The 13,703-nt window shown below is 39.2% G+C and overlaps 1 protein-coding gene across 3 annotated transcripts in view; it reads left to right on the top strand.

The window, feature by feature from the left end:
• LOC111321181 (uncharacterized) overlaps nt 1–13,703 on the top strand; it is a 31,084-nt gene that overhangs the window by 12,605 nt on the left and 4,776 nt on the right. For all 3 annotated transcript variants that reach the window (XM_022923991.2, XM_088738021.1, XM_022923990.2), the window contains 8 exons: nt 4,184–4,205; nt 5,807–6,083; nt 7,249–7,646; nt 10,880–10,912; nt 11,091–11,974; nt 12,074–12,253; nt 12,677–12,811; nt 13,332–13,555. In XM_022923991.2, coding sequence (XP_022779726.1) covers nt 4,184–4,205; nt 5,807–6,083; nt 7,249–7,646; nt 10,880–10,912; nt 11,091–11,974; nt 12,074–12,253; nt 12,677–12,811; nt 13,332–13,555 — 2,153 coding nt within the window. The remainder of the gene's footprint in view (nt 1–4,183; nt 4,206–5,806; nt 6,084–7,248; nt 7,647–10,879; nt 10,913–11,090; nt 11,975–12,073; nt 12,254–12,676; nt 12,812–13,331; nt 13,556–13,703) is intronic.

Here is a 13,703-nt window from a genome sequence, read left to right as displayed (position 1 = left end):
AGCCAGAATGGAAGTGATTACAACCTGTGACAATGAGAAACAGAAAAAAATTGGTCAAAACATACAAAACATTTTTCAAACTTATTTTTGATGAGGATTGTCCGAGTATTCTAAACCGAGGCAACACTCAGGTCGCTGTATTCTGCCTCTACGAAGAAGACGCATTTCCTCCGTACAACAATCAACACCATGCTAGGCAAGGAATGTGTGAATATGTTGTCTTGGTAGCTGAATTTAGATTCCTCGTCTCGGCCTAAGACAGGAAGAGTAAAAACAACTATTTTAAAAAGGAAGGATATAGTGAATGAAAGAGCATTAATTTGCAAAATTCGCTGTATGCACAATGTTTCAAAATTTCTTTTCTAGTGCTTGTCAAAATATGTTTTTCTTCCGTTTTTATCCTTTTTGGATGAAAAAACGCCGCAGGGCAGAAATCAATATCAAATTCTTTGCTGGGAAGTGCATACTTTCCCATATTTTCCCAGCACGACTCAACGCCTGTTCGCGTTCATTCCAAAACTCTGGTGAAATTTGTGAAAACATCCCCGAACATTGGTGACAGTTAAATTTGGAAGGATGTTTACGCTTCATAATCTTAAACTGGTGTTCTAAGCAGCCAAGGTTACTCTTATATCTGAGTCAAAGGACAAACACGAAATCAGATAATTTCCGTGAATTACTGTCTATTTTGTCTCTACGATGAAATACTCCGAAAACAAAACGTGTTTCTTGTCGCCAAGCTGTGAGCTCAAAGTAAGTGCAAAAGGTTACAATTTTGTGCTGAATGGCTGACAGCGACATCGCAAGGATTACTGCTAAGTTAATGAAAGATTAAACACAAGCGTTAGAAGTGTTTACATCGTAAACAGCGGGTTCCAATTCACGAGACTGCGATGGGGATATTTGTGGTCCAAACTCACTTAGACATAGCATGGGGACGATGACACCTTTTTATTCACAAGTTTAGAGTTGCTAATTCCAAGTTTGTTCATTACTTACTACGCCCATGGTGCTAATTTATCAATTTGTTCTCATTTTAAAACTTTTATTCAATTTCCACTGTTGCGAGTGACCTTTCCTAACTGTCCCAAAGCCATCTCAAAATATCAGTTATTTGAAAGTGCTTCTACATCAAAAACATACTTTAAAACTGAACAAAACTTTGAAATGTCTTTTGCGAAAATTTAAACCAATCATTTTGTTTGGTCGATGGTATTTGGCGAGACACTTCCCCCTAAATAAGATTGATGACGCGAGGTTCATCATTTAATTAACGTCTGAAAAATTAGCCCAAATTTTTAGTAGCTTTTTTGCTGAGACCTCGTTACTCCCCACATAGAATATTGGCGACCAAGCATTTAAACCAAATTATGTCATGTTTTCTCGCTCATTATCGCTATTACGGAAATTAGATCAGAAACGCGATACGTTCGTCAATGGCTGTACTGGAGGATTAGTGCCTTCGGTCGGATAACATTTTTGGGGCGGACGTTTTTATCTGCGTTGTCTCTAACGTTAATATCTAAGGATTTCTAGCCTACTGTGGTAAACTGTTCCCCTGAATGACGACAGAATAATTTGTTAAAGAGCCGCGATTGCCGTGGTGAACTTCATCTTTCAGGCCTTGCATTGCAACTCGTGCGTGGGGTGTAAGACATGCACCATGAAACATGTGCATGTAATTTGCCGATAAGACAGGAAGTCATCCTTGTACTGACACTTGCGATTATTTCCTGTTTTCTTCTTTCGTGTCTCAAATGACCTGAAATACGACAAACAGCAAGGTGACAGTTTATTTGTATTTTTTTCAGACAATAGGGGACCCCTTCCGCTAAAAGAAAGGAAATTCTTAAGTTAATAATTTATCACGTAATTCCTGCCTCTTCACTCTGATCTCATGTATTAAATTAACCGTACCATTCAGAAGCGTTGGATCATTTTCTTTCTTATTTCCATGAAAAACACTACCTCTTTTCGTAAGGTTCGGATACGGCATCAGAAGTATTACTCTGATATTAAATCGCTTTCGCCTGGTACTAGTGCGGACGTGAGATTGAAGAAATAATAAAGAAAACACAAAACATAGTGCCAGGGACACTACCCCCATCGCTTAAGTCTATTACGGAAACCACGCCGCCAACATTTTTAGAAAGTTGAGAGTGTTTTATGAACCGGAGGTTCAAACATGCAGAGGTCGTTGATTATCACAGACTTCGCCACATCCGTTTTTATTTGCCTTTCGCAGTTTTAGGGAATAAAACCGTGTAAATTAGCACGCATCTAATAAAAATTAACATTAATGACAGTCATTGCACAAACACTTCGCTCAGTTCAACTGCCAACGCTTTTTAGGGTCAACTGTAGCAGACATACACCTCCCAATAAGAACAGACATTAGCTCGTCTTTGCCCTAATCATCTTCTCGTAGTAGATGTCCTTCAGAAAAACAGTCGACTGAATCTTTTCGCTCTGCTATTTCCTAAGGAGATAAGAGGATTTTTTGTTGTACATGCTCTCGAAAGCTCTCTTCCTCAGACCGGATAACGCACCAAGGAGTCATTATCATAAAGTCCATTATTTTACAATATCCCACTGCTTTTCTACCAAACAATGAGCGCAGACAAACTCTGCAAAGAAAAACAAACAAACCGACAAAACCTCCAGACACGTGCACCTTGGGAAGTATCTTGAAAGACAAACACGTTATGTAACGATATTTTTATAGTAATTCAAAAGAGTAGTTTGTGTGGAACAGGAAGGAACGGAAACCACAATGACAGAATAGTTTTGGATACTTGTGGTACTTGTAATGTGACTGGGAATTCAGGCTATACACTGAATAAACAATGTAGTCCATTACGTGTTGATTGCTCGAGGTCAGATCTTTAATTCCATTTGGTGAATTGAAGTTTCCAAATTAAAACCGAAGACAATGTAGAGAAATGAGCGGTAATTCCTACGTGGATGACAGAGCTTCTCGACCTTGGCTTGGATTTTTCCGAAAGACAAAATAGGTTCCAACCAGTTGTTGGGAAGCACACATAGAGCTTGAAATGAAACTCAGTCATCGAAAAATATATTTTAAAAATCGAGTTGTCGCGTATGTTTAGAGGGCTTTAGATTTCATGATAGCAATCACATAGGGTTCAAGGATAGACTGAAAAGGATAGAGCTATCCTTCTTGGGGCTTTCTCGTGATATAATTTGGCTCCACTACCAGAGTTAATAATAGTAGATTGAGTGGCTATCGTAAAGAGTTCCTAAAACTGTCGTTTCAAGGGTTAGGACCTTCAACGGAGCAGATACCCACCGGCACTAATGCATTATCACAGTTTGTTAATGAACTTATACATTGAATAACTCTTAGTTATATAGGGGTTACTCTTCATGATCACTGAAGCAGATACCAAAGATCTGTTCTCAGAGTAACCACCCTTGCGAAGATTTTAATTTACGATGTTTCCGAGTTGGTTCATTCCAGTGCTAGGAATAGAGTGATCGCTTTAAAACTGTCGAATAAAAACTTGAATTAACCACAAAAAAACGAAGTTTACTCGAGGATGGGAGAAAATACATTCTGCAGATGACAAACCATAGTAACTATAGCTACCCAGTCGATCGAATTCTGTTTTCTTCATTTTTAAGATTGTTGTATATATATATTATATGTACCTCACCTTCGTTAAAGAAAGAATGTTGTATTGTATTGTATATATATATATATATATACAAAGTTTAAAAAATTGCGAGGATGGACAACTTCTGACGTAAAAAAATATAAAAAATTTTGCTACTGCGAATCTTTATTGATCCTCCTGGCGCGGTGCACCTTTGTTGGCCTGAGAGTTTCATTAACGACTATATATATAATTGTGGGAAATTGTCGTAAATGCTGCTAGAAAGTGCTCAATACACATGAATGTAGAGCGAAATACAATTTGATCTGGCTAAAATGAAACACACATGATTCTCTGTTACTCTGAGTTTTGTGCTTTCGCACTCGAGAAATATGTCAGACGAGTGCGAAAGCACGAAACTCAGAGTAACAGGGAATCATGTGTGTTTCTAATTATATATATATATATATATATATATATATATATATATATATATATATATATACTGGCGTTGAAGATAAGTCCTGTTAAGTCCTATCACTGATCAGTGTTTTCTTTTTTTGCAGTTTGTTCATCATGACAATAAAGGTAAGTTCAATAGTTCATATTAAACGTCATATGTGTAAAATCTCATGTAACATGCTGTCATTTTTCGGTACAAATATTACGTATAATCGTTTTGCGGTGATGCTCACTTGCCAGCATTTGGTTGAGATCGCTACACTTAAATACAAAACTCTATTTTCGGAAAATGAAATAGGACAAAAATAGTTCAACATAATCTATATCGGATTTTATAAAGTTCGCCATGCTTGTGTTCAAACAGTGAACTTCGAAAGCAACTGGATCATCAACCACGCGAACTTATACAGCGTCCGGATAAAGTACGAAGCGAGCCTAGGGCAAGCAAAACAAAACAACAACAACAAAATAACCACAAACACAAACACTAAACATGTAGAGTCATTCCTGAAAATTGAATTTGCTGCTCTCAGACTTCCGTCGCCCTTGGCTTTACTTAATTTTGCGATAATACGGATTTATTAGATATCTAAAGAAGATTAAAGAGATGACTATTTTGGGGGCTTGCTTCGAACAAGATTAATTGTTCGTGCTATGCAAACTGAGTTTAGCTTAAGGATCAGCTGTGAATTTAAAGATTCCAAAGACAGTTTTCACACAAGAAATCCTTACAACGAATTAATATCATGGATTTGGATCAGCAAATCTTGCATCCAACGAAAACGTCTTCTTGAAGTGCTGATCTTGAAGAAAAAAGTTCCTCATTCCTCCCCAATCGTGATCAACATACTCAAGCTGTGTCCACTTCGATTTTCATGAAATATTTTCCCTTCCCCTAAACTTAACCTAGGATCTTTTGCTATGCTGCAAAGTCATATCAGCATAGGTCTGTTTAAGTCATTTAAACTATGGAAGCTGGAGTTCTCTCTCTACTCTCTACTCCCAATGACCTCTTCCCACCCCACGCACAAATCCCACGATTTGACCCGGGATCATTTGTGGTTTAGCTTATATCGGAATATGTCTGTCAGTTTATTCAACCCTTGAGAGCTGACGAGTAATGTGTGCTGATGTTGTTAAGAAAATAACACGGATCCATCCAAGGTCCAAGAATGGTGGACATTTTTACACTCCAGCCGAATTCTTCCATGTCCGGTTGATTGTTTGTTTACGACAGTCTCAGAATAGTTCAAATGAACATCACAGTTTGCCAAGTCACATAAAAAAAGTGATTGGCTTCGTCTGTACTATAGAAATTTATCAATCTTTAAAGCTGTCAGTGGATGTTAGTCCAGTTCTTTGTTTTTTCGGCGGGAGCGAGGAATTAGGAAAACGGACGGTACAAAAACAAAAGAACGATGATTCAAAGGAGAAAGAAACGTTTTTAACCCAAAGAAAAGAACTCCGATTGCTTTTATTTCATTACTTTGTTGCCTTTAAAAAGCTACTCCGAAAATGAACAAGACTATAACATCATACTTTCTCGGTACGATAGAAGACCACAATGGACAAGAAATCCGATAACAAGTAATAAACTTGAAAAGGATCCATCTAAATTGTTTCAAAATGCCTTACTGTGTCGACACCTCTTTTTTATTTCTACACCCCGTGACAAGAAAAATTTGACTTAATGCACTTGAAATTAATGAATAATTGTTTGTTTCTAGGATCTCCGATATTTGTCAGGTCCCCCGTAAATAAAACGATCAGAGAGGGCAAAGGACTCTCCCTTATTTGTGAAGCAACAGGGAAACCCAAGCCTCGAATCAAATGGAGAAAAGATGGCCGGTCCATTTCAACCGATGATAAGAGAGTTATGATTCGACACAAAACTCGACTGAGGATAAAAAATGCGGGTCCTCAAGACAGTGGTATCTATCATTGTTTCGCCAAGAACCGTCACGGACAGGTTAACAGTGGAAAAGCAAAGGTGACAGTCATAAGGTGCGTTGATAATGTAAGAAAGCTTATCAATTTCAATTTCGCAAGCAATTTGGCACTCGATTCGGTGCGTATTCTAATATGCTCTTTGGTACGCCCTTTGACAGGCACAAAAGCTATCAATTTGGCCCCAAGGGACTCGCCCAGGGTCGAGATTATGACACCTTCCTGATTTATTAACGTTTAATTGAAAATACGGTTTTCTTAATAACTCGGACGCTTTCGCAGATTTTCATTTTTTTTTTCGGAAACTTGCAATTTAGTATGCCCTTTGACATGCATAAAGCAATCAATTTGGTACACGATTCGATACGCAATTAATTTAACATGCAATTTGGCGTGCCTTTGACATGCGGGAAAAATATCAGTTTGGCACACGATTCGATGCGCACTTTAACTTCCAATTTGCTATACCTTTGATATGCATAGTCCTTGAATAATTTTAGAGTCGCTCAGCTAAGTTGCTTTCACTCATCAATCACAATACAAAGTAAAAACAAGCATTGGTATTAATCCGTAAGAACTAAATTGCCTGTGAGGTCGAGAGATCCCCGGAGGGTTAGGCATTCTTCCACGCAAGGGAAGGGGTTAGGCATTCTTTCCCGCAAGGGGAGGGGTTAGGCATTCTTTCCCGCAAGGGGAGGGGCTAGGCATTCTTCCACGCAAGGGGAGGGGTTAGGCATTCTTTCCCGCAAGGGGAGGGGTTAGGCATTCTTTCCCGCAAGGGGAGGGGTTAGGCATTCTTTCCCGCAAGGGGAGGGGTTAGGCATTCTTCCACGCAAGGGGAGGGGTTAGGCATTCTTTCCCGCAAGGGGAGGGGTTAGGCATTCTTTCCCGCAAGGGTAAGGGTTAGGTATTCTTCCACGCAAGGGGAGGGGTTGAGCATTGAAGGATATTCATTCTTAAAAATTATTTTTAAATCCAATTCAAAATTGATTTAGATCTGTTCCGCCAGTAGTCTGTTTGGATTATAGTACCCTTACGTTTTAATTAATCACGAACTTAATCTCAGAACATGCACACACTATTGACACTTCTGTTAAGGACGTACCTTAAAATGCAAAGCATGCTGAAATTAATAAAGGAAAAACATCCAGTATGTACCCTTTTGATCCGCGAGAACTGGCCAAATGTCTTAAACAGGCCTTGACATTCTTTTTTTTTGAAGTGATGGGACGTGCAGGCCATACAACGGATCCATTTGCTCAAGATACATCTCCAAGGACACCAAAGTGTTTGTTAAACAACTCAGACCCCAACACGAATCAGAAAAGAAAATCGTTCATGCCGCTTCAGTCCTAACGGACTACATGAGTCCTCAATGCAAAGATTCGCTTCTACAAGCCCTTTGTTATAACCTCTTCGCACCGTGCCAAGGCGGAAAGCATAAAAGGTCTCCTAGACGTCTTTGCAAGGACGACTGTGAAGTTATTCAAGGCAGAGCCTGTTCAAAAGAAATTGAATTGCTTAACGAAAGGCTTGGTGAAAATGTCGAAGAAATTGTTCCCAACTGTTCCTTGCTACCGTTTCAGAGCACGGTTGAGGCCAAGAATTGTTTACCGATAAGTAAGTATTCAGCAATGCTTAGTGATTAGAACTTTTTTAAGACTTTCATAGCTTGCAGTTGTGTTTGACTGGCGAAAAAATAGGGAAAGGTGATATGAAGCATGGTTGATTCAATAGTCTGAAGCCATATCTTGGTAGCTTGCTCTGGGTTGATGATTATTTGTAATTCGCATACGTTCCTCGACCATTCACACTGATCAGTTTGTTAAAGGAACAGAGCTACCTTTACTCGTTTACCCCTGATTGTTAAAGAAACTCTCCCTATCAGCATTATGGGAAATGTGTAGTTACTGTAGAACAATTTGGGGAATATGGATATTATTGTTAGGGTGTGGAGGGCTAAGTTTTATTATTTTTTTTATTACCTTGATCGGTGTAACGACACTCGATCGAAGATAACTCGATTGAAATATAAGCGTTTAAAGTGATTATCATTAAAATCGCCTCCCGGTTAGCTCAATTGGTTAGAGCGCCGGATAGTGTTGTGCGGGAGATCGAGGGTTCAAGCCCCGGCCGGACCGGTACTCATGGTCTTAAAATAAGTGGGGAGAATTTGCTACCTTTCTATAATCAAGAAATGGATGAATATTCTAGTCTTCTCGGATAAGGACGAATACATCGTAGGCCCCGTCTCCCGCAGGGTAAGGGGCAGCAGACGTTAATTTCCCACGCACGAGATTACTGTGTTGTGGATGTCTTCCCCTGGGGTGGGATGGGTGGGAATTGGCCCTGAAAAGCCCCCATGGAGAGTGGTCAACTAACATTTATAACATAACCAAAGTAAAGCGCGCACTCTGATTGGTCAATTTAGTGTCCCCCATTTGCCCACGGGTGTACGCTACTGACGTGAGCAAATGCAAAGACTATTTTTTCGCGCGCGCTTGTTTTTTCTGGTCACGTACGATTTGTTAAATAAAAGGGAACTCTTTAGCTACAATGTATCAATGTTATGTTATAAAACAAATGGTAAACACCACAGCGTACACTATTGAGTTATGGATGCACTTGGGAGGTTTGCTAAGCACTCAAGAAGCTAGAGTCGCTCTCGGCTATCGCCTCGCGCTACTCTTACACTTCTTTCGTGCTTAGCAACCTCCCGCGTGCATCCATAACTCAATAGTGTACGCTGTGTTGTTTACCATTTGTTATGTATGTATGTATGTATGTATGTATGTACGTACGTACGTACGTATGTATGTATGTAAGTTATAAATGCGATTCATGAATCTAGGTGTTATATAAGCGTTATTAACCAAGCGCGAGGTCAATATCGCTGGATACTGGCAGAGTTTTTTTTTTGTATTTTTATGGACCGAGACGAAGTTGAGGTCTATAAAAATGCGAAAAAAAGAACGAGGCTGATATCCAGCCATCTTGACCGAACAAACTTGGTTAATAAAGTATTTATAATGTCGCAAAAAGATTTAACTTTATTGAGAATTAGTAATGACTTGTTTACTTGAGAGCCAGGAAAGAAAGCCAGCTGTGTTTGTAGCACAACAAACTCACGAGAGTCGTTTCTGTTTTCTTTGTTTTGGCTATCTTCTGCCGCTTTATTTATTGACCTATTTTTATTTATTTATTTATTTATTTAATCAATATTTAAACAGGGACATCACATTTAGCATAGCTAGTTTAAAGAGAGCCCTACGAAAAAAAATTTGACCGTACAAAGTTTACACAAAAAATTGACAGACAAAAGGTAAAACTCATTGAACAAAATATATACAAAGTCTACATAACTAAAAGTTTCAAGGCTTTCCGGCGACCTTATTGCTTTGGGCAGATTATTAAAAGTGCACCCACCATTATATCTAAAACTGCCTTGATATTTACTGCTTTTGGCCAAAGGAAGACGAATCAAATCGCTATGCCTGGTATTATATGTATGATATTTCTTAGCTTGAGTAAAATCAGTAAATAAGTAGGAAGGTGCCATGCCGTTCATAGATTTGAAGGCCAGCATGCATTTAAGATAGTCTCTACGAGACTGAAGGCTAGGCCAACCAAGAATACGAACAATATCTGTTTCAGTCAAAGCCCTATTCAAGATGATACTCGCCGCACGCCTATTAAGCTTATCAAGGTACCCTTTAGATACAGCCCCACAACTATCCCATACAACTGAGTAATAGTCAAAAAGGAGGAGTATCATTGCGTTGTACAAAATGATACCCTAATCCCTCTAAGTCACGGTCGTTACATGATATGGAGAACGACTTAGAGGCAAGCCTTTGATGGGTACCCACAGGCATTACTTTAGATTTGGTGGAGTTGAGTATTATATAATTAGCACTCAGCCACTGAGTAACACTATCTAATATAGATAACAGATTGGTCTCAATCTTGCTAACATCGCCACCTTTTGCGTTTCCATCACCGAAATTGCCCAAGAATTACGAACGTAGTTCAATTCAATTTTTTTTTCATACGCGGTATCAGTGCGGGCATCCTGAGCGGCCAAGATGGGCCCATCTTGCCTGCTCGGGTAGCCAATTAGAACACAGGATTCCAGGGGCTTCATTAATGTTTTCTGCAGGAGGGCAACTGGTTTTCACAGGCGGGCAAAACTCTTTGAACTGATCTTTATAAGATAAACTTTCCTCCAGACTGTCAAATCAGGTGGGCAAAGCCGTCCTCACAACCGGTCAATTTGCCCGGTGCCCAGGCCCCTTAATGAAACCCCTGAGGATTCGCTTCATCTTGCCTACGGGCGCTGCGAGCGATGTAATAAATTTCTCTATTACATGAATCTTTTTTGGTGAAAATTTGAGATAACTCCTTCATTTCATAAATTTTGAGATTTACGCTGTTAAGTACCATCGTTCTTGTCTCTGATTGGATGAATGATGTATTTTCCCAGTTGCTCGTTTCCAGCCTTTGAAATGTGTTGGTCAGTAAGAAAAAAAAAAAAAAACAAAAAAACAAAACCATCATATCATCGAAAGTGCTTGAACGATTTTTATTCATTTATTGTGATGCATCACAAAACAAACAAGTGAGCGCAGCGATCGCGTGTTTTTTTTATGCATAGCAACTCGTGAATAAAAATTGTTCGTGCCCACTTTCTATGGAATAATCTCTATCAATTTGCTCATGTGTACGTGAAAAGGTTGGGTGGGCGGCTGTTTGTGTGGGGGTGTACTTAACCAGAAGCATACTGTTTGGGTTAACCGCACTTTCAGGTTTGTTATCTAACATTTTGATTTGACCTTTTTATTTTTATTTTCAAGGAAACAAAAAGCAATCGTGTGAGACTTCGAAAGGTGAGCCAGGAGAAAAATGGAATCGTTTTTATATCTTTTTTGTAAGATGCCCAGAAGACACATGAGATGTTGATTGTGAAGGTGATCGGTTAGGAAACCCAGTTGAAAGCGACCAAACGTTACTGATGATGATGTAAAACTGGAAAAAAAACGTTAAAAATATTTCTTTATAATGCAGATCCATTTCAAGTAGATATCAAGCCATGGAAGAGGACCTTTTCGTTATGCAATCAAAGATTAAGCCGAAACGTTAAAATTTACAACAAGGAAGTATTCAGTCTTGTTAAAGACGTAAAGGCAGAGTTACGTAATGGTAAAATGGCACTAGATTCACAGTCTATGGAGCTATCCACGTATTGCTTTACTGCTTCTCTTCCTGTGACAAAACTGGTGCATGATTGGACAGCTTACTTCAGGACACCGCTTCTCCCCAACTTCCCACGGCCATACAACTTGACAGTTCCTGGATTGAAAATTGTTACAGTTAATTCGAGCGTTGACACAATATGGGTTCCTCTCGGCTACGCAGCAATATACACAGTACACAGGAAAATCACCTTGCGAAACGTGACCTTCTTTTATCGACACCAATCTGGACACGGATCCTTTATCGCTAAAGGGAAGTACAACATCTGTGATACTGTTTTTGATATGACTGTGGAATCACTTCCGGATGGGAATGTCAAGCTCAGCGGTAACTCAGAAACACCTGTTGATGCCAGCACCATCGAGACGGCCTTCGTATCCGCGAGTCCGTCTTCTATGTTGGTCAGAGCGATCGAAAAAATAAACTTATTTGTGCTTCGTTTGATGAGACCCTCTATGGAAGCTTATATAAATAAAGACCTGATCGTGAAATTTTCTGGAGAGTCATACTTATATTTAGACACTGGAGTCAAGGCTGTTCCTATCACTTTGGAAATTTTTGGCGGAAAGTGGGGAAGAGAAGACGTACTTATGGCGGGAATTACCAGCAGTCGGGTCACAATGAACCAAGCTTTGCGTTTGTTCACGGACCTATCACTTCCTTATTTGGACATGCATGCTTCCAACGAATCAAGAGTAAGTATTACACGAAATCTTACGGGTTATTGAGTTTTGAATCAAAAGCTTTTCCAGAAATTGCAAGCAACATTCTGACACTTTTCTTGAATTTTACAGGTTGGAATAGTGCTCTCTGCACATGCTCTAGACCTTAGCAAAAGTCTATTTGAAATATTCAAAGGAGAGCCACTGGCGCATGCATTTACAGACACTGTCCCCAAGGGTTTAAGCCTGGTAACTAGAGGATCAATTCCCGTGGAAACGCACAAGGATAACCAAATGTGCCAGCTTTTCCAGGTGGAGGGATTATTTCTAAATAAAATTCTTAAGGGGTTCCTCGTCATTAAAATAAAAGAAAAATTAGAATATGTTAAAGTAACGGAAAGAAACTGTATACCATACTGCATTTCTTTGTGTTGGAATGGATTGGCTTTGTACATGGTGAACGTTGCGCCAGAAGAAGTATCAACAGCAGCCAGTCAAAGCAAAACAAGATATGGCATGGACCCAGCGAAAAGTCCAAGTCAAAACCAGTAAACTGCTCGAAGCGCGGGAAAACGCCAAGTCACGATTGACTTAAGTTTTGCATCTGATCGGCTGAGAAATGAGCGCGAATTTTCTGAACCAATCACGGGGAATATTGAAGCTAAAGCAAAGTCATGATGCCAACTTATTTACGAAACACATTTGAAAATTTCTTTATTCTTTTCACTCATTTAGACTATTTTTGGCCGTGGAAGTGAGTTTACACTAAAGGCATCAACAAACTGGGCATCCATCAGTCTCGACTGGCATTTTCACAATCTTGCAGAAGGAGCAGTATCACCGTTTGACCAAGTGGAGATGAAAATGAAGGTACTATCAAGAGTGCCAGATTTCGATCTCACAACTAAAATACACTGTCGTCGATAATGATTCAAATTTCCTCAAATCAATTCTGCCTCACGTTACGCGATGAAAAAAGGGATCTCCAGCGGTGCTCCATTCATTAATAGTCTTTAATTTTTAAGCCAGTTAGTTTACTTCACAGGCTTTTTTTTTATTTCTCCTTACTTAATGTCTTTTATCAGCTGCAGCGATAAAAAGCTGTTTTTAACAACATTTACAGAAAAAACAGAAAGAAAAGAAAGAACTTCAAGAACAGAAAGCAGTAAAGTAATAGACGTAGAGAAAGTACACTCAATTCTAACACAGCTTTTCTTTTTTTTCTTTTTTTTTTTTTTGTTTATGTTTTTTTTGTTTTGTTTTTGTTGTCGCTGAATTCGGTGTTCGCAACCAGGCTCCAATTATGGCGGTGAATCGAGCTTACACTTAGCTCCTTTGCATAATATTTTAAATAACTTTTTAGTCATTCTTTTTATTTTTTTCTTTAAAGATCAAAGACACCGGGTTACTAAAGGTGAAGCCTTTGCACCAAATGAACATCCCTCTTAATGGAATTCTTTACAAGAAAGGTCAGCGTTTGGACAGGTGGGAGTTCAGCGGTCAGTTAACATACAGAGGGCTCAAGGCAAACCTTGAAGCAAACTTTGAAACCCGATCTGTTTGGAGAAGAGCCTTTGGAATAGAGTACTTGTCTTTAAAGAATCTGCAGTTAGGGTAAGGACGGATAGAACTAACTTGGATGTAAAGGATCTATAGGTGTCACGGGATTTCGCCGTAATTTCGTAGTAGAAAAAAAAAGTGGACATCCATGATCAAATAGAAACAAAACGTAAAATGATTAGTTTACATAGTATCCAGTCAC

This window comes from Stylophora pistillata, chromosome 11 (assembly GCF_964205215.1).
Source record: "Stylophora pistillata chromosome 11, jaStyPist1.2, whole genome shotgun sequence".
Classification (NCBI taxonomy): Eukaryota; Metazoa; Cnidaria; class Anthozoa; order Scleractinia; family Pocilloporidae; genus Stylophora; species Stylophora pistillata.
The sequence above is the reverse complement of the archived record's forward strand: the minus strand, read 5'-3'. Positions and strand labels throughout refer to the sequence as shown.